Genomic DNA, 20792 nt, shown 5'->3' with positions numbered 1-20792 from the left:
AATGCTTTAACTATCTTCATGTTTTTCATGCTACATCAATAAATTAGTCCCAAACAAATAAAGTATGTCTCATTACAACATAATATATCTTATTCATGAATAAGAAGTTTCAATCCTAATTTCTCATACTTAAGTGTTATGCACAACTGGAATTCTTATAACTTCACATCTTAGTTTTATTTTAAACATTTTATATAACAAATATGTTTGCTCAACTTTATATAAATAATTGAAACAATTTTTTTACACAAAACTTCCTTAGTTATTACAACAACTTAACTATCTTTAACTTTCATTTTTTTTTACTATTAGGTTCTCTTCAATTAGGTCTCTAGTTTTTTTTTTTTTTTCAAAACAAGCTTTGCTATATATTCCTTTCAACTTTTCTCACAAACAGAGAGATCAAAGCTAACAACCGATTATCCTCAAGAAGTTGCTGCTAGATGTTCAATTTTAAAAGCCATTATTTTGATTTCCAATCATATGAGGCCGACTTAAGGTGAATGGAGTGCCTAAGATGCAATTCATGAGGTGAGAAAAATAAAATCTCAAAGTAAAAGTATGTGATTTTGAAATTGGGGTAATTTTGAAATAGATTTCAAAATCAGAAGTTGAATTTTTTAAATCACCATTTCAAATTCAAAAGGTTCTTTAACTTTGCCTAGTTGCCTTCAAATAAACGTAACTTCTTTGTTTAAGCTTTGATTCACGCACCATTTGAAAAATTGGACCCTGACTTCCTAAGACCCTCCATTTTGTCCCCTTAGCACATGCCCTGATTAAGTGTTCTTTCAACACTCCAAAGTAGTTTTTGGTGGCCCATCGATACTCATATAACTTACTTTTTTAAGCCACTTTGGATATTGGGTACACTTTTATGATAGCTTGGTTAGACATATTTAGGCCCATTAAGTTTACCCAGGCACTCGGACACATTTTCGATCACCTTATGTCCTAATAATAATAATAATAATAATAATAATTATTATTATTATTATTATTATTATTATTACTATTACTATTACTATTACTATTACTATTACTATTATTATTATTATTATTATTATTATTATTATTACTATTACTATTACTATTACTATTATTATTATTATTATTACTATTACTATTACTATTACTATTATTGCATGAATTAATTCTTAGGTTTTTCTCATATATGAATGTATCAATATTTTCTATTTCTCTTCTCCAAATTGGCATGATTTTTATCTTTTTCTATTATAAGGTTTTTAATTTGTATCTCTTTTAGTTTATTTATTTATTTTTGCATGGGAATTCGATAACTCTCAAAATAAAAGACAAGGGTTGCCACCTTTCCAAAAGAAGGACACGTATGTGAGCATATGGAAAGGGGATTAGTGGGGATTTTGGAAAGTTGCATTTTGATTGATATGTGGACTTGATGCATTGGAAAGATGGACTACATCTTTTGGAAGGTCTTCATAGCACGCATTGAGAAACGAATAAGAGAGTCGGTCATGTTAAGGGTTGGTTTTTTTTATTTATTTAATGGGAAAAAAGAGTTTTAAAAAAAAAAACAGAGGCTAGGGGTTTTCCGAAATGAGAAATACTTTTTTATTGGAGGTGACGATGAGAAAAAGAAAAAGAAAAGCAGAAGCAGAAAAGAAAACCCGATTGGGAGACCTTGTCTTCGGCATCCCTCTTCTTACGATTAAGGTAACGACTTCAGGCATGACCAGCTTCCATAGTGTGACGAGTGGTTTGTACAAGGCTTGGGAACAAGTTCACCATCGTATGGCTGACCGGCGATTACTAGCGATTCCGGCTTCATGCAGGCGAGTTGCAGCCTGCAATCCGAACTGAGGACTGGTTTTTGGATTTAACTCACCCTCGTGGGATCACGACCCTTTGTCTCGGCCATTGTAGCACGTGTGTCGCCCAGGGCATAAGGGGCATGATGACTTGACGTCATCCTCACCTTCCTCTGGCTTATTTGTTTTATTTTTTAGAGGAAAGAAGACAAAGACGAGAAGCTTAGCAAATCTTGCTAGAGGGAAGCACTTCCAGGTACGTTTGTTAAGAGTTATATTGTCACTTTGTTTTTCATTCCCTCTAATTGTTTTTATCACAGTTTGATTGTCTAGGTATGGATGTGATATTGCTATGTTTTTTTCATTTTTCATTTTTATTTTCATTTGAGGATAAACTTGGATATAGTTTCAATTATACCATTGATCTTGGAGCCCATTGATTTTAGCATGAAATGGGTTTCCACTCACGGAATTTCTTGTTTGTTTGTTCTTTTGATCATGCTTCGTTTCGAGCTATTCATCTACGTATTGGATATCAAATCTGTGTCAATATTTTTGGATCATATCTTCTGGTTTGTGCTCTGATATGCTTGATGTGAGGGACTGACCAGAGGAAAGAAAGGCTAGAGGGAAAATAGGAAAGAAAAATTCAAAATTTTAAGTGGGAAATATTGGAAGATGATGATGAGATTTCTCTTGGTGGAGAACAGTTAGAATTTCATCTTTGAAAATTGAAGAACATGGATTTTTATGGTGGAAATATCAGATGAATATTGGGAGGATTAGCACACATGGTTTTTGTTTTAGGGAGAACGAGTCCACTACACTATCACTTTGGAGGGACATGATAGGGAAAAATGAAAAATGATTCCCTTTGGAGAGCCGAACACTTGAGGAGATTTTACACAACATCTAGAGATTTTTTTAGAGAAAGGTTGCCACTTTTTAGGTTAAAAATATAAAGATTACGCAATTAATTTGGTAAAAATATCCAATAATGTTTTGCATTACAACACCTCTTTATATAATACAAGACTACGACTACTTAAGGAATATACAACCATAAACAGGGCTACAATTATTTAAGGAATATACAACTAAAAAAACAGAGTTGCTATACAAAGATATTGACAAAAAGGAAATCACGAATGAACGTGATTTATGTGGATTCCAAATCACGGATGAGCGTGATTTATGTGGATTCCCTTATACGACCCCTCAAAATGGGCATTCCATCAGCAACATTGATTTTTCCACGTAACAAGTTGAAGTGAGACCGAGTGAGAGGCTTTGTCAGTAAATCAGCGAGCTGGTCATCCGTGTGAACATGAGAAGCACACAATTTTCCATGATGAACAAACTCAAAACAAAGTGAAGATCGATGACGATATGTTTCATCATGGAATGCATAACAGGATTGAGATTGAGCTGGGTTGCACCAACGTTATCATAGAGGATGAGCGGTGGTTCATGTAACATGAGACCAAGTTCATCAAGAAGAGACTTTATCCCAATAATATCTAAAGTTGCAGTGGCTAGTGCCTGATATTCTACTTTTGTAAATGAGTGAGCCACGACCTTTTGCTTCCTAGTGCGCCAGCTGATAGGATTATTGCCTAGAAAAATTATATAAGTCGTGGTAGACTTTTGATCATCAAGATCACCACCCCAGTCAGTATTGGAGAAGCCCCTAAGGACTAAGTTTGATTGACGACGCAGTAAGAGACTTAAGTGAATGGTCTATTTGACATAGCACAAGAGCCGTTTAACATGTTGTCAATGTGTGACTATCGATTTGTGCATGAACTGAGTAAGATGATTAATTGCGAAACCGAGGTCTGGGTGAGTGAGGGAGAGGTATTGGAGAAAGCCAATGGTGTGTCTGTATTCAGTAGCATCACAACTAGCTAAACCATCATCATGCATGAGCTTAGTAGACACAAACATGGGTGTTTGAACTTCCTTAATACCAACCATCTTCAACCTAGTAAGGAGATTGAGAACGTAATAGTTCTGAGAAAGAAACAAACCTTGTTGAACTGGAATAACTTCCACCTTGAGAAAATAATGCAAATCACTAAGTTCCTTCAGGGAAAATCTTTCACCTAAATTGACTGTTATTGCTGATGAGGATTAAATCATCAATGTGCACCTACACATATAGTAGAATTCCACCTCGATTGAATATGAATAAGGATCTATCATATTTCGAATCAAAGAAAGCCAACTTAAGAGAGCGTAATGCATTGTACCAAGATCTAGGCATCTGCTTAAGACCATAAATGGATTTCTGAAGAGAACAAACATGATGAGGATGAGACTGATCAATGAAGCCTACAGGTTACTCCATAAACACTTGCTCATTTAATTGACCATGAAGAAACGCGTTATTGACGTCGATTTGCTTGAGAGGCCAATTGTTTGACAAGGCCATTGAGAGGATACGCCGAATGGTGGTCGGTTTTATAATGAGATCGAAAGTCTCAGTATAATCGACACCCGAGTGCTGATTAAACCCCTTAGGTTGGTTCCAATGGTGGTGCAAGAGGGTGCTTGGTAGTAACCGATAGCTACTTAGGACAAAAAATATTATTCTGAGCCCAAGTGACCATGGGATTAGTGCAGGTAGGAGGTACAGGTGCTATGGGCAAAGACAACTCAAAGAATGATGGATTACTAATAGGAGAAGAGGAATTCATACCTAGTGTAGGAGACCGATTCAAGATTGTCATAACATTAGGCGTTATAGGTGTGATTGAGATATCATCCGATGGAACCATGCAAACCGGAGGAACAGGAGAATGAGAGGAAAGAGTAGGACACGGTGTAGTAGCAGCCGTAGGAGCATAAGTAGTTGCCTTTGTGAAGGGAAAAATATTTTCATCAAAGGTGACATGACGAGAGAGATAAAGTTTACCCGTGTGAAGGTCCAAACATTGAAAAACATGTTGAGTTAGGGAGTAACCAAGAAAAACACAAGGTTGGGACTTGAGTTGAAATTTATTAGCATGATAAGGAACTAGCCAAGGGTAGCATTGACAACCAAATATGCGCAACTTATGATAGTAGGGAACCTGTCCAAATAACACTTCAAAGGGACTTTGACATTAATGTAAGAGAGTAGGAAGATGATTAATAAGATAAACTGTCGTGGCCAAAGTATATGACTAATAAGTAGAAAGAGTTAAGACATGATGTAAAAGGGTCATACCCGTTTCGACGATATGTTGATGACGACATTTGACAGTGCCATTTTGTCGGGGAGTATGCGGGACAGTGGTAAAATGGCTAATGCCACGTTCAGTTAGAAGCTAAGTTTGATGAACTTGTGAAATTCAGCATTCACAGTAATTGGTCCTGTCAGTACTAGTGCGCATAGTGTGCCAGAACAGAGGTAGAATAATTCGCAGCAAGTTTAGGAGAACACCTAAGAGTGTCGTCCAAATATTTCATTAGATCATATCCAATGAGGATGGTGAGAAAGTTGCATGCCATGAAGGATAATTTGAGAATGTGAGTTTGTAGGGCAATTGGCTGGAAGTGTTGATAGTAACGAGAGGAAATGGAGATGTAGAGTTGGAGCCAGTGGGCTCTAGAAGAGGAGTAAAGTCAACACTGGACGACATGGAGTTGGAAGACGTTTCTAATCTCGTGGGAAAAGAACTCTCTGATACCATATAAGGATTACGAAAGTAATTTGGTAAAAATCTCCAAATGTTTTGGATTATAGTATTTCTTTTATATAATACAAGACTACGACTATTTAAGGAATATACAACCATAAACAGGGCTACAACTATTTAAGGAATATATAACCAAAAAAAGAGTTGCTATACAGAGATATTGACAGAAAGGAAATCACAGATGAAAGTGATTTATGTGGATTCCAAATCACGAATGAGTGTGATTTAGGTGGATTCCCTTATAGAAGAGAGATGAACACGACTGCAGCCCGAAGGGGATCCTTTATCTTAAATGCGAATTTGGTGGAGAGTTATGAAAAATCATGTGGCCATAGAATTCAGTGGAGCTTATTTGAATTTCTCCTTAATGATAATGCAACCATAAAATTCGGTGGCTTTTCCATGGAAATTAGAAGAGTGAATTTTTTATGATGAAATAATGGAATAAAGTTGATTTCCATGGAGAATAGAAGATTGAATTTGTTATGGTGAAATAATGGAATAAAGTGGCTTTCCATGGATATTAGAAGGTTGAATTTTTTATGGTGAAATAATGGAATAAAGTGGTTGTGCGTGGAGTTTTGAAGGTTGATTTTTATATGGTGAAATAATGGAGTAAAGTGGTTGTGAGGGAAGTCTTGGAGACTAATTTTTTATGGTGAGATAATGGAAATAAGGGACTATGCAAAATGGGTCACTTCGAAAGCAATAGAGGCGATTGCACCTCGTGAAAAGACACCACACAACCATCCATATTTAACAACCCATAGCCACCATTCATATAAATCTCCATGCATTCTCCAAGGATCACACAACAGCCTTTAAAGAGATTCTACAGTTGCACCATTGAAGTTCTCCATAGACACAATATTGAGGAATTTACACAACCTCCACGCATTGACTCTTCTCCACACGCTTTGATGGAATTTGAAGGGCAACCACACCATAGAAAGTAGATGACAGAAAGCTGCCACTTTGAAGATGTCTTAGGATTTTCTTTTAGAACATACAGCCCATATAAAGCATCAAATTGGAAATATTAAGAGCATCCTAATATCAACCCATTTTATACGGTTAAAGGTATGCTCTCTATCCTCCCATTTCAAAGTTCCATGAATATGTATGTCATTAAGAACTATATCCTCGTTTGATATTGACTTTGGGTGCTTTGATGTTCATTTGATTTTCTTTGATAAATTGCATGTTGAGTGATATAATACCCGAACTACTTTGGTGTTTTGTGATAGTATTTAAATTACAAATCTAGGTACACATATTATCATTTTTTTATGATAGTGGTTTGAATCCTTGTTTGGCATGTTAGAATTAGTAGAGTTTTTGAAATTACATTAACCTATCTAGGTATTCATAATCAACTGATTAATTATCATATTTCCCCCAACTAAACTAGTAGAGACCTTATTAGGGCTTAGAGGGGTGCTACCTCGTTGGAGGTATCTTCCCGATAGGTAACCTGATCTCCGGACCCAGACTCGGGTTTTTCGCAGATAACTTTTTCAAAAATTAGAAGTCCTTTTGGGGGTTTTGTTCTTACTTCATTTCCCCTTTAAAAATAAATAAAAGTAAATGGCAACTCCAACTTTTTATAAAAATAAGTTTTTCACTTTAATCAAAAGCGAGTCTCCCCAATTGAGTGGAAATGCATTGTGAAAAATGTGGGTCCACATTGAGCCTTTATATTGTACAATTTATTCCCTATATATGCCCTTAGAGCACAGATTATGGCTCTAATCATCCCTTTCAACTTGAACTTTGCTAGTATCTTTGTATTTCTTTCATGTCATACTATTAAAATCAATTAAGACAAATGATTTGCCATAGAACTTTGACCTCAACAATGTTCCCCAACCTCTTAAAAGAAATGGTCAACATGTCATTGACACTTCTAAGAGGAACCTAATCTAAGTGGTCTTGTCTAAATGGCTTATTCCAAAACTCCAAAGTCATTAGATGGTGTAAAAAGAAGGAATATGTTGATTCTCCATTGCCTATGCATATGGTGCAATAATTTAGACTAAGGGGTTTGAAATGTCTTCACACTTGAAGCAAGTCATCAGTGTTAACCTTTTTGTTAGCCAGTAACTAAGAAAATGTCTTGATCATTGATGGCGCTTTTGATTTCGATATGAAACTAGCTGGAGAAAAGAAAACTAAAGTTGGTTAATAGATGAGACTAAGAAGAAAGATTCAATTCTTATCTCGAGTTTTTCTATTAATCAATAAATCTCTAACATGTTTTGCAACAAAATCACATGACTTGATTGTCATGACACACGTTTTTTTGCCTTTGATAACATGGATACCCACTAGCCTTGCCTTGCAAGAATGGATGGATACACGATCCCTCCTTTAAGAATGGTATATTTAGTAAGACTAAAACCTGAAACTAGGACCTAACATTTTTTAAGGACCAAGAACCTGCCCATTGAGCTGTCTATGGGGAGTATTGTCATGGCTTACATATATATTGGAATCCTTTGCAAAATTTTAGCATAAAATTCTAGTGTATTTGGTTTGATGTGTAAGTTAGCATGCATTTGTGTCCTCTAATAAAGTTTATCTATTTAACTTTGACATTTGAATAATATCTAGGTATCTCGTCAAACATGATATATTTGGAAAATGTGACTTTTATATTCCTACTAGTGAGGCTAAAAAACTATAGTCATGTAAATCAAGTAGCAACTATTTTCTAATCGTATTGGTTTTTGATAAGTTGTTGAAAGTTATTTAATCTTAGCATATTTGACAAACACTTAAATTGAAAGTGTTTGCCACAAAGTTTTCCTTGTTAAGCTGCATTTATATCAAATAATAATCTCTATTTTTTTCTCATTTACAGTGCTTTGATAGAAATTATTTAGTTTTCATAATGGTTTGGTTGGTTTCCCCCCTCATTTCTAGGTAGAAATACCTCATGCTTTTGTTTGTGTTGAGAGCAAGATCTCTAATATGTTAGAATGAGCTATTTGTCAAGTTAGTAGTTTATTTTTACGTGTATTTATTCACCATTTACCATGTATTTTAAGATAAAAATAATGTGGAAAGTCTTATGGATCAATATCAAATTGGCCGCCAAGAATAGAGAAAAAAAACAAAAGAATTCTAAAAGCTCATTGTTATGTTTGGTTTCTAAAAAGTACTATGGAAAGAAAAAAAATTATAAAAAATGATTTTTTTTTTTTTTTTTTATGATTGATTGTACCATGAAAAACATAAAAGAAAATCAAGTATAATTAAAACTAATTAGAAATTTGTATCTTTTCAAATTATTTAATCTTTATATTGAAGAGTTAAAATAAGTAAAATGAATTTGAAGTAGCATAAACAAATAATTTATTGACTTTAAATCCATTTATTATTTTCCTTCACTTTTCCTTTGCTTCTACTTTTCCTTTCTATTTTTTCCCTTATATTTTCCCTCAAATTTTATGAGAACCAAACATAGTCTATATGTTTCTTACATCAACCCATGCCAACAAAATGGATAATGTATGTGAAAACATCATGATTCATGTTAAATTAATTGAGTCTTCTTTTTCCTGTGCTACCCATGATGAGCATGTGTATGGCCTATTAGTGTAATGACATCCATAGACCTACCCAATTCCACTCATCTTAATCCAATTGAGCTTACTATGTCACCAACTCAACACATTTTGGAAACATGGGAGATCTAAAGAGACAAGAACTCCATTTCTATAGCAGAAGAATTAAACCTCAAAGGAAGCTACATATTATGGAACCACACTGTTAAGAGCCTAAAACAAATGTGGTAGCTTGCAAAATGATCTAAGTATTTTAGATTATGCCTAGAAAAATCCAAGTCAAGTTGCCTTTAAAAATCTAGATTTGCCTATAGCCCTTAGGTAAGGTTTAAGATCTTGCACCATGCACCCCATATCCCACTTTGTGTTGTATAAAGGTTTATCTTCTTCTTTTTGAACCTTTACTACTAGCATTTCTTGTGTTGAGATTTTGAGGTCTATACAAGAGGCTCTAACTATCCCTAAGTGAAAAAATGTGGTATTGAAGGAAATGAAAGCATTGAAAGAAAAATAAAAATAATACCTAGTAACTTATTCAATTGCCAAAAGAGAAAAATACAGTGGGTTGTAAATGAGTGTTCACTATCAAATACAAATTAGATGGGATAGTTGAGAGGTATAAAACACATTTAGTTGCTAAAGGATTCACTCAAACGTACGGGACAGATTACCAAGAGATATTTGCACTTGTTGCTAAATTAAGCACCATACAAGTCCTCTTGTCATTGGCAGCCAACCTAGATAGGCCTCTTCAATAGTTGGATGTCAAGAATGCATTCCTAAATGGAGAACTGGACGAGGAAGTTTATATGGACTTGCTATCACGATTTGAAGACAATGAAAGAAAAAATCTTGTTAGTAAGTTGAAATGGTCCCTTTATAATCTGAAACAATTTCCTAGGGCATGGTTTGAAAGATTCACTAAAATACTAAAAGGTCATGACTTTACACAGGGGCAAATTGATCATACCCTATTCTTCAGGCACTCATCGAATGGTAAGATGACCATCCTTATAGTGTATGTTGATGATATAATTCTCACAGGGAATGACCTTGAGGAAATGGAAAGGCTGAAAGGCGTTATGGCTAGAGAATTTGAAATTAAGGATCTTAGACCCCTAAGGTACTTTCTTGGAATGGAAGTGGCAAGGAGTAAAAGGAGTATTGTGGTCTCTCAAAGAAAGTATACTCTTGATTTATTGAAGGAAATAGATATGCTCGACTGCAAACTTGTTGATACACCAATGGATCATGCCCATTGAGCTGTCCATGGGGAGTATTGTCATGGCTTACATATGGGAATCTTTTGCAAAATTTCAGCAAAAAATGCTGGTGTATTTGTTTTGATGTGTAGGTTAGCATGCATTCGTGTCCTCTAATAAAGTTCATCTATTTAACTTTGACATTTGAATAATATCTAGGTATCTTGTCAAACATGATATATTTGGAAAATGTGACTTTCCTGTTCCTACTGGTAAGACTTAAAAATCTAGTCATGTAATCAAGCAACAACTATTTTCTAATCTTAGTGGCTTTTGGCACAAAGTTTTCTTAGTTAAGCTGCATCTGTATCAAATAATACTATATATTTCCTTCTCATTTACTGTGCTTTGATAGAAATTATTTAGTTTTCATAATGGTTTGGTTGGTTTCTCCCCTCATTTCTAGGTAGAAATACCTCGTGCTTTTGTTTGTGCTAAGAGCAAGATCACTAATGTGTTAGAATGAGCTATTTGTCAAGTTAGTGGTTTATTTTTACGTGTATTTCTTCAAACCATTTATCATGTATTTTAAGATAAAAATAATGTGGAAAGTCTTATGGATCAATATCAAATTAGCTGCCAAGAATAGAGAAAAAAACAAAAGGGTTCTAAAAGCTCATTATTATGTTTGGTTTCTAAAAAGTACTATGAAAAGGAAAATATATATATATATATAATGATTTTCTTATGATTGATTGTTCTATGAAAAATATAAAAGAAATCAAATATAATTAAAACTAATTAGAAATTTATGTCTTTTCAAATTATTTAATCTTCATATTGAAGTGTTAAAATAAGTAAGTGAATTTGAAGTAGCATAAACAAATAATTTATTGACTTTTAGTCTATTTTTTATTTTCCTTCACTTTTCCTTTACTTCTGTTTTTCCTTTCTATTTTTTTCCCTTATATTTTCCCTCAAATTTTACGAGAACCAAACATAGCCTATATGTTTCTTACATCAATCCATGCCAACAAAATGGATAATGTAAGTGAAAACATCATGATTCATGTTACATTAATTGAGTCTTCTTTCTCCTGTGCTACCCATGATGAGTCATGCGTATGGCCTATTAGTGTAATGACATCCATGGGCCATCCCAAGTGATTGTGATAATTTAGGAATTCTAGCCATCCTGTATGATGTTATGTAGTTAAATGATGTCTTATGAGTAAACCATACTCTTCTTCCCCTATGCCCACATGTAACATCCATACCCTTGATTTAAGAATATTTATGTATTTTAAAAGGACCTACCTTGAACTTGAATTTAAGGATATTTATGTTTTTTTTTAAATAACTGAGATATTTTTATACCTTTAACCACCCACTATCTTTATCTTGTTATGGTTTCTCCATAATATCAAAAAATGAAAAAGACAAAATAGGGAGGGAAGAAAAAAAAGTCTCCAGAGAACTTTGATTCGAAGAGTTAAAAAGAAGAAAGTTTTAGTATTTACTTCACTCTTCAATTTAAATGTGTGGATTACTTCTTTTAAGAATTTATGTGACTTCTTTGGGGTAAAAATTAATAGTATAGTAAGTAATTTTATAATTTTTTTAAATTTTTTATTTGTTTTCATCCGCTTGCAAATGATCAAAATATTTCAATTCCCGAAAGTGGATCAAGTAATATTTTATAAAATATTTCTATTTTATCTCTTGATTTATAAAATACATTGGGAATATCATATGATTTGTTTGATTGTTATGCAAGTGAATTTTATCATTTCAATTAATTAAAATAATTTTGGAAACTCTAGTTTTCAATTACCCTAGTCAACAAGGGATAAGTTGTTGACCTTCATTACCCTTGGTGAGATAGTGATTTAGTGTAACCCTAGCCAATAAGAGTGTTATTGACATTTGTTATACTATTGACACTTTGTGGGCATAGAGTTATTGTGAATGGATCATAGTGAAATATTTGCTTATAAATTTCTTTTAAATATGATCTGATTATGCATAGTATGTTATGTTATGTTATTTTTAAATTGAAAGTGTTAAAATTTTCAAAGAAAATAAATTAAATTATTGAATTAAATAAAATTATTTGTTAATTGACTTATATATATATAAAATGATATCTCCTAGGATTTAATTTTTTACTACACTTAATTTTTCTTATTGAACTATTTTTTCCTTATTGAGTTCTCAAGTCCACTCTTTTATATTATTCCCCTTTTTCTAATACAAAGTGACACCTCTGAGGAAAGATCGAGATATGAAGGGTGCTTCTATTAGAAATTATTATAAATATGATTATTTAGGATTCCTGACTTAAAACTCAATTTCAATTATAATTTCTAGAATTTTTCTATCTAAGTGTACTTGGGATTTTATTTAGCTTTGGTTTTGATATGTGAAATGATTGTGGCGCTGAGTCTGGGGTGTCACACAATTCAGAGACATCAAATAAAATTGCAATGATACAAAGAAGATTAACGTGACCCTTACACAAGGATAATATGCACAAATTGGAAAATGATCCAAATTTTTTATGATATCATTTTGTAATGACTTGCTCTAAATCATGTAGATATTTTTAGTTCTAAACTTAAAGGGCTCTCATGGCTATAAAACACATCTACAAAGTTAAAAAAGTTGATATATATATATATATAACTCTAAAAGCTTTTTTCCTTATCAAATGTGAGATATCACATATCACAATTGTGTCCCATGGGGTTGGGGATTAATTTTAATACCATTTTATATTTTCTTAATTTAAAATTATTTATAAATTTATATTTATTTTTATTTAATTAAGTTTATAATTTTCATAATAATTCAAATTAAATTTGAAAAATATAAATAGAGGTCATATCATATATTTATAAGCTATTTAAAAATAATTATTTATTATTTGAAAATTAAAAAAAATAATGATAGTTTTAAAAACTTATAATAAAATTTCTTAATTTAAATTTTTTTTTTAATTAAAAAGGAAAAAGGGAGTTTAAATTGGATCGGGCTCAACCCGACCATGCCCCATGAAAAATGGGCCAAGATTTGAGCCCAGCCCATTGCTTCCACCAGACTTCTCGCTTCTCTGTTTTCCCGCCATCTCGCTTCTGATCAGACAATCAACCGTCTAATGAAATTACCATACAACCCTTCCACCATTAGAAGATTTAATAACTGCAAGTTAAAAGAGAGGAAAGAAAAACTAAAAAGAATCGTTATTTTTCTGTCTATTGTTTGGTGTCCGAGAAAATCCAAGAAAACTGAAAAAGAAGAAGATTGTTGATACAAGTGAAGAGCTCAACTAAAGTAAGCGAAATATGGGTGATGTCAGTTGATGGCGGGATTTTCTTTTCTGAGATTTTCCCAGCAACCAAACAGAGTATTAACAGGAAGTGTTATTCCATGATTTTCTCTATTGCAGATAAAACTGAATTGAACATGGATATAGCGAGACATCAGGCTCGGATCAATCAGCTTGTGAGGGAGATGCTTGTTGAGGCGAGTCATTCCATGTCTTTTTTTCATCCTTCTTGGAAGTTTTGGTTTATTTTCATCAGATTTGGGTTTGAACTTTGTTTCTTGGATGTTGTTGAAATAATGAAAATAGATAAAATTTTACGTAATTTTGGGCATTTTCTCTGTTTCGTAAGTGATTGATTGCTCACTTTTAAAGGTTTTGTTTGGATATTGGACAAAGCAATGGGAAAGGAAAGGAAAGGAAAATGTTGAAAATAGCTTGAGAAAAGAATCAATTTGTGAGTAATTTTCATCCTTTTTTTTTATTCCTTCCACTCCTTCCCATAATCCAAACGAAGGCTTAATGTATTTGTTAATTATTCCAGATTGAGTTTGTTACTTATAGAAATTAGGAGATTGATCATCTTTCTTCGCTTGAATTTTGAAGGGTTGTATAATATATCATTTAAGAATAAATGAGGTTTTCTTCAACTACTTTCTTGATTGTTTATTTCTTGTTTTTGATATTATTCCCTGCAGGGACTTTTGAATGGCCAATTCCAACTAGTTCAAACAATACGAGCAGCCAGTGATTGTCAGTTAGTTGCGAAAATGATCCTCGTTTACTGCACTCTAATCGGGAAGAACATCAGAGCAATTGCCAACTATCTGTATTTCCCAATCTGATGTATTTTTATACCTAAGTTTTAAGTAGTTGTTTCATGATCTAGGTATTAAATTTCTGAGTTTAATTTGTACAGGACAAAACCTAACGTTAACTATGCAGGAGCAGCTGTTCATGCTGGCCACCTTGGAATACGTAGTTGTAGGTAATTTAACCACCTCTTTGGCAATGCATTAGAGGGCCTGATAAATTTTTTATATGGTCATTAAAGGCAAGTTCTTCACTTGAAGTTTGAGTGCTAGACTTATACATGCCTTACTCGTAGTGTACTAAAAGAAGGATTGTAAGTGATACTTTTAACAATCCTAAGCTTGTTGAATTTTTATTTTTATTTTATTTTTTATCAGTTTTTATTTTTTTTGCATTTTCTTCTCTTCATCTTTCTTTTCTATTAATTGGATTGGATATGACAATTGTTTTGCAGCTTTTTATTTTCTTTTTTAGTCTATGGCATGTGCGTTAGGAGAGTGTCTGTCATTATGATTGCATATGTGAGGAATCATGCCTGGCAATCATATAAAGCTGATAGAGTTTGTATAACATTTCATTAAGGAAACCTTTTGATACATATTTATCTCTTGGGGCCTGGGTTGAGCCGTTGTGAAGAAAAACTAATGTAGCATTGTGTGCCTGAAAGATCATTACAACAAAATCATTTTGCTGGCCTAAATATTTACAGTTATACCCATTTACCACTAATATCAAGATGTTGCAATTAAAAAAGAAACTACACTGGCCCACAAGATAATCTCTTCCTTTTTCTAATCCTCGAATCGCCAACTCATCCCTCTTCAGTCACTTGAAAGGTTCTTTTATAAGGACTGGCTTTAAAAATAAATAGGTCTTAACAAATAAATGGAAAACCATCTTAGTGAACAATTTTGTTGAAAGGGCTTATTAGTTTTCTGTGACCTACCTTTTATCAATTATTAATAGGACATATTAAGTTTTCTTGACATAGATAGTGGATTCCCTCTTGAGAATGTGTTCCCAGAGTTCCAGTGTGGATTCCAAAATATCAAGATTTTGGTCCAATATGACCTCACTCTTTTCTAGACCAAAGAAGCCAAGATTGATGCATTGGACTGCCTGTTCTCACATGATTAAGAATGACACCATTAGTTGACAGTGTCAATGTGTTATTATGATGATCCATTTCTATGATTTCAATTACATCTACACAGAATTTGAAGATTCAAATAAATCATGCTATCACATAGTTCCCTTGGTATATTTATTGCACCATAATACCATTGTTGCCTATTAATTTAGGTTTCTTGCATAGCACTCAACTTTTTTAATTGTAAGTTTCTTTCCTCTAAAAGAGAGATTGTGGACAATATTATTCAAAGTTCAAATGCTTTTCCACATCATTAGCAGTGACAAGTGTTTTTTGCTTTAATCTCATATTAGCTTTGAAATCTTGGAGCTCTATTCTTTGTAGTTTGAAATAAAAGTTCACATGCTTGTTATGTTTGTTGGTGCAGTATTGGAGCCCAATCCATACTACATGCTTGTTGTCTCTTTGTGCAGGCCTGTGCATATGGATCTAAGGAACGGTAAGAAAGGCATTGCCACATGCATTAGTTTTCTGCTACTAATGGTTGTAACTTGTAGATGTTCCAATAATCTTTTATTCCCTTTATGCATCACATAAATCAAGATCAATTTTTAATATTACTAACTTCTAGTGTTTCTTTCTTGCATAAATTATTTGCTCTTGACATCTTATATTCATAGGTGATGGTTATTTGCTTTCATGCATAACACATGTTTCAATTGAATTAGTGGCGGGTTAACATTTTCTCCATAAATAAAGCCAATGTTTACTGCTACGTTATTCAAAATTGTGGAATGAGAGCTTTTCTCCCCCATCTACATGCACAAAAAAAAAAAAAAAAAAAAAAAAAAAAAACCACATATATGGATAATACTTATCTTGATAAAATCCAAAACTTTATTTGAGGAAGTGATTTGAGTCATGAGTGAACCTTAGAGTGGTTTGTGTCGGGAATATTTGGATATCTTCATTCGCCTCCTTGGACCATTAGGGTGCACGCTAAAATTCCCTAGGGTGCTTTAGATCTATGCACAATTGAAGCAATAGGCATTAAAAACTTTATAGATCTGGATATATGTGCTTTACTTCAAATCTGAATGTTCCCAGATTGATTCCTATTGATAAAGATGAGCTGAAATGGAGATGCTAAGTCTTCATTTTCTCAATTAAGTCTCTTTGCTCCCCTTTATCATGTGGTTAAATGGAGATGTTCCCTTATAGTATAATTTGGAATCCTTGGATACCATCAATGGTTGGCTTTTTCACATGGGAAGCTACATTGGATAGGATAATGAATTGGATTAGCTTAAGAGGAGAGGATGGATGATACACAGAATAGATCTATCTATGAAAAAGAGAACAAAAAAAGAAATAGTTGATCATATTCTCCTTCATTGCTTGAAAGTAACTACTTTGTGATAGTTCATGTTCTTTTTTTTCTTTTTTTTTCTTGGTGAGAAAAATCATTTTGAGCTAGCATGGAACTTTTTTCAGAAATAGGATGAAAAAGGCTTAATTAAGAAATAGGAGATTCTAGAGCTTTGAAAAACTTTGCAATTCTTAGTATATTAAACTTTACTTGAGTGGTTTTACAGAATATATAGAACTTATGATAACAGATAAGAATAAAGGGGAGAGGATATCATAACTAACAGATAAGGATGAGAATGGGCCTTCTCAGAGAGAGAAAGAGTCTTAAGAAAGAGCTTGTATAGCGTCTGAGTCCTGAGGGAATTTGTAACTAATTCTGGTAAGATAGGTCATTTTCCACATACGAATAACTCTTCAACATGCTCCCTCAAGTGAGACTGTGGGAGATAGATAACGGCTTTGTCAAGATATCAACAATTGATCTTCTGTTGGCACATATTTTATCTCTAGTTCTTTGGTAATAACCTTATCTCTAATAAAATGAACATCAATCTCAATGTGTTTTGTTCTTGAGTGCAAGACTGGGTTAGAAGCAAGTTGTTTAGCTCCTATATTGTCACACCAGAGTGTAGGGCAATCATTTATCTCAATTCCCAATTCAGAGAATAGAGATTGTAACCAAACAAGTTCTGTTGCAACTTGAGTAAGGGCACAATATTTTGATTTAATGCTTGAGCGAGATATTACCTTTTGTTTTCTGGAGTTCCATACAACTAAGTTTCCACCAAGATAAATAAAATAGCCTGTTGTGGATTTCTATCATCCAAGGAACTAGCCCAATCTGCATCAACATACCCTTCTAGTGTCATTTCTGTTGTTGGTGAGAAGAGAAGCCCATAGTCAAGAGTTCCATTTAAGTATCTAAGTATACATTTGCAAGCTTTCTAGTGATTAATTGTTGTTGCCTGCAAATATTGACTCAATTTGTTTACAAAAAATGATGTCTGGCCTGGATAGAGTTAGGTATTACAAAGCTCCAATGATGGTCCGATACAGAGTTGGTTGTTCAAATAAATCATTATCAGCAAGGTGAATTTTTGTTCCTTGGCACATAGGCGTTGGGTTGCTCTTAGCATTCAACATGTTAGCCTTGGATAATAGATCGGTCATATATTTCTTCTGAATTAGATAGATTCCAGACTTTGTTCGATGAGCTTCAAAACCTAGGAAATAGCTTTGTGATATTAAATTCTTCAAGGTGAACTGTGCATTCAAGCTTTCAATAATCTTTTTCATCTTCACTGGATCATTCCCAGTTATTAGGATATCATCAATGTATACCAACAATATAAGAATTATTTTCCCAGACCTGAACACAAATAATGAGCTATCTGATTTGGAGTTCACAAAACCAAGACTAATTAATACTACCTTAAGCCTGTCAAACCAGGCTCGAGGTGCCTGTTTTAATCCATAGAGAGCCTTTGTGAGTTTACAAAAAATTCTGCTTTGAAAGGATTGTTATAGCCTGTCGATTGGTGCATATACAGTTCCTCTTATAGTTCTCCATTCAGAAAAGCATTATTTACATCAAGTTGTTGTATATCCCAGTTATTTGTTACTACCAAAGTCAAAACAACCCTGATTGTTGAAGCCTTCACTACTGGAATGAATGTTTCAAAGTAGTCAACTCCTGGTGTTTGCTAAAAGCCCATGGCAACTAGTCGGGCTTTATATCTTTGAATTGTACCATCTGAATTTCTCTTCACCCTGAATACCCACTTATTGTCAACAATGTTCATGGCAACCTTATATGGTAGCAAAACCCAAGTGTTATTTTTCATGAAGGCCTCATATTCCTAATCCATAGCTTGCTTCCAATCCTTGTTTTGCAAGGCTTGGTCAATGCTAATTGGTTCTAAGTTCTCAATTAAAACAGATGCTGATTTGGGTTTTGTGTTGATAAGGTAGAGCTTGGGTTTAGAAATGTCTGATTTGTATCTAGTGGTCATAGGGTGAATTGAGGTTTGACAAGGTTTAAGAATGCTATTGGTATTAGGATAGATGATGTCAGGTTGTTTTTGTATGTGATCTTGATGTTGCTCAATAGGTTTAAAAGAGAGGTCTTCAAACAAATTAATGGAAGGAATTTCAATATTATTGGTGAGGGAAGGACCAGAATTGTTACCTTGATTATTCTTTTGACCTGAACTAGAAGAGCTTGGTAAGGATGCAATGGATTTTATGCTCTGAACTGCACTAGAACCTGTCATGCCAATTTCAATTGGACGTGGACAATCAAACTTGGGAATCCACTGATGATAAGGAGAAATGGAACTTTGAGTAGAAGAATTATCTAGATGTGAGCTGGAACATGCAAAACCAAGTAAAAAGGGAAAATCATTTTCATCAAAGGAGACACTACTAGCAATGTAAATTCTTCTACAAGGATGTAGACACTTGTAACCTTTGTAATGAGCACTATAACCTAAAAATACACATTGAAGGATCTAAATTGCAGCTTGCTATTATTATATGGTCTTAAGTGAGGATAGCAAGCACGATCGAAAGTTTTTAAAAATTGGAAATTTTGTTTTTGATGGAATAAGGCTTCAATTGGAGAAAGATAGGCAAGGGTAGGAGTTGGTAGGTGGTTTATGAGAAAGGTTTCTGTGCTAAAGGCTTCCCACCAGAAAGACAAGGGCATAGCAGCTTGGGACAACAAAGTTAAGCCCATTTCAACCATGTGTTTGTGTTTCCTTTCTACCTTACCATTTTGTTAGTGTGTGTATGGGCATGGATGTCTGAATTGTTTGCCTATTTGATCAAGAAATGGTTTAAGGTTGCAGTATTCACCCCCTCAATCAGTTTTTAGTGTTTTGATTTTCCTATCAAAGTGTCTTTGAACTAGGATTTGGAATTTTTGAAAAATGGTTTTAGCTTCTGGTTTCAAATGTAGAGGATAGATCCAAGTGTATTTTGAGTAGTCATCTATGGAATGTATGTAATATTTGTATCCTTCCTTTGAGTTGATCGGTGTTGAACCCCATATGTCTGAGTTAATCAGTTCAACAGGATAAGATGATACATTTGTTGAGTTTTGAAAAGAAATTTTGTGTTGACTTTCCAAATTGACAAGCAGTGCAAAAATCAAATTCAAAATTATTTGAAATACCAATTGTATTCATAACATTCTTTAGAATTGGTACACATGGGTGGCCAAGTCTCCTATGCCAAATACTGAATTTATTTGATTGATTATTTTGGAACGGACTCAAAGATTGACCCATTGTTGGACTCTTGGACTTTGTAACTGACTCAACAGCACAAGGCTGATTATTGGACTTAAAATTTACAAAATAAGTTGAAGGAAGACTGGTGGAGGAGTTGTTGTGAGGCATGACCGTCCGATACAATCCATCGCTAAGTTGTGAGGCATGGTACTCAGCAGTACCCTCCTTGTAATTTTGTCCTTGATCAAACAACAATTAGAGTAAAATTCAGCATTGACGTTATTGTCTGTAGTAAACTATGAGACGCTTAATAAGTTTTTGGTTATTTTTGGGACATGCAATGTAATGGTTATTCATGATTCATGAATAATGGTTTAAAATCAGCATCTGAATTAATTAAAGACTTTCCAATATGAGAAATGGGAAGTAGTTGACCATTACCTACAACCAGCTTCTCATTACCTTTGTACTTTGTCTTTTGAGAAAGTGTATTCAGATTAGTTGTGATGTGATTAGTGACTCCACTATCGATATACCAAGCTTGATCATTGATGGTTGCTGGTGAAGCGATGAATGTTGTATGTTGGTTGTTTTGTCCATGTTGATTTTGTTGTCGAGATCCTTGAAATGAGATGTCAAACCTATGATAGCAACGAATGGCAACATGACCTTCTCTTCCACACAAATGACAAGTTGGTCTATTAGAGTCTCTATGG

The 20792-nt window shown here is 33.7% G+C and overlaps 1 protein-coding gene and 1 non-coding gene across 3 annotated transcripts in view; both read left to right on the top strand.

The window, feature by feature from the left end:
- Nucleotides 1-12696: 12696 nt before the first annotated feature.
- LOC117909706 lies at nucleotides 12697-12803 on the top strand. Its single transcript, XR_004650436.1, has one exon. It is a non-coding gene; the product is annotated as a U6 spliceosomal RNA (small nuclear RNA).
- Nucleotides 12804-13492: 689 nt separating this feature from the next.
- LOC117908729 (histidine-containing phosphotransfer protein 1-like) overlaps nucleotides 13493-20792 on the top strand; it is a 29821-nt gene continuing 22521 nt past the window's right edge. For both annotated transcript variants that reach the window (XM_034822418.1, XM_034822419.1), the window contains exons 1-5: nucleotides 13493-13577; nucleotides 13693-13769; nucleotides 14268-14398; nucleotides 14489-14557; nucleotides 15900-15971. In XM_034822418.1, the coding sequence (XP_034678309.1) occupies nucleotides 13710-13769; nucleotides 14268-14398; nucleotides 14489-14557; nucleotides 15900-15971 (332 nt within the window). In that variant the 5' untranslated portion in view covers nucleotides 13493-13577; nucleotides 13693-13709. The remainder of the gene's footprint in view (nucleotides 13578-13692; nucleotides 13770-14267; nucleotides 14399-14488; nucleotides 14558-15899; nucleotides 15972-20792) is intronic.

The sequence above is a fragment of the Vitis riparia genome, chromosome 19 (assembly GCF_004353265.1).
Source record: "Vitis riparia cultivar Riparia Gloire de Montpellier isolate 1030 chromosome 19, EGFV_Vit.rip_1.0, whole genome shotgun sequence".
NCBI lineage: Eukaryota > Viridiplantae > Streptophyta > Magnoliopsida > Vitales > Vitaceae > Vitis > Vitis riparia.
Note: the sequence above shows the minus strand (reverse complement) of the source record. Positions and strands in the feature narration are given on the sequence as shown.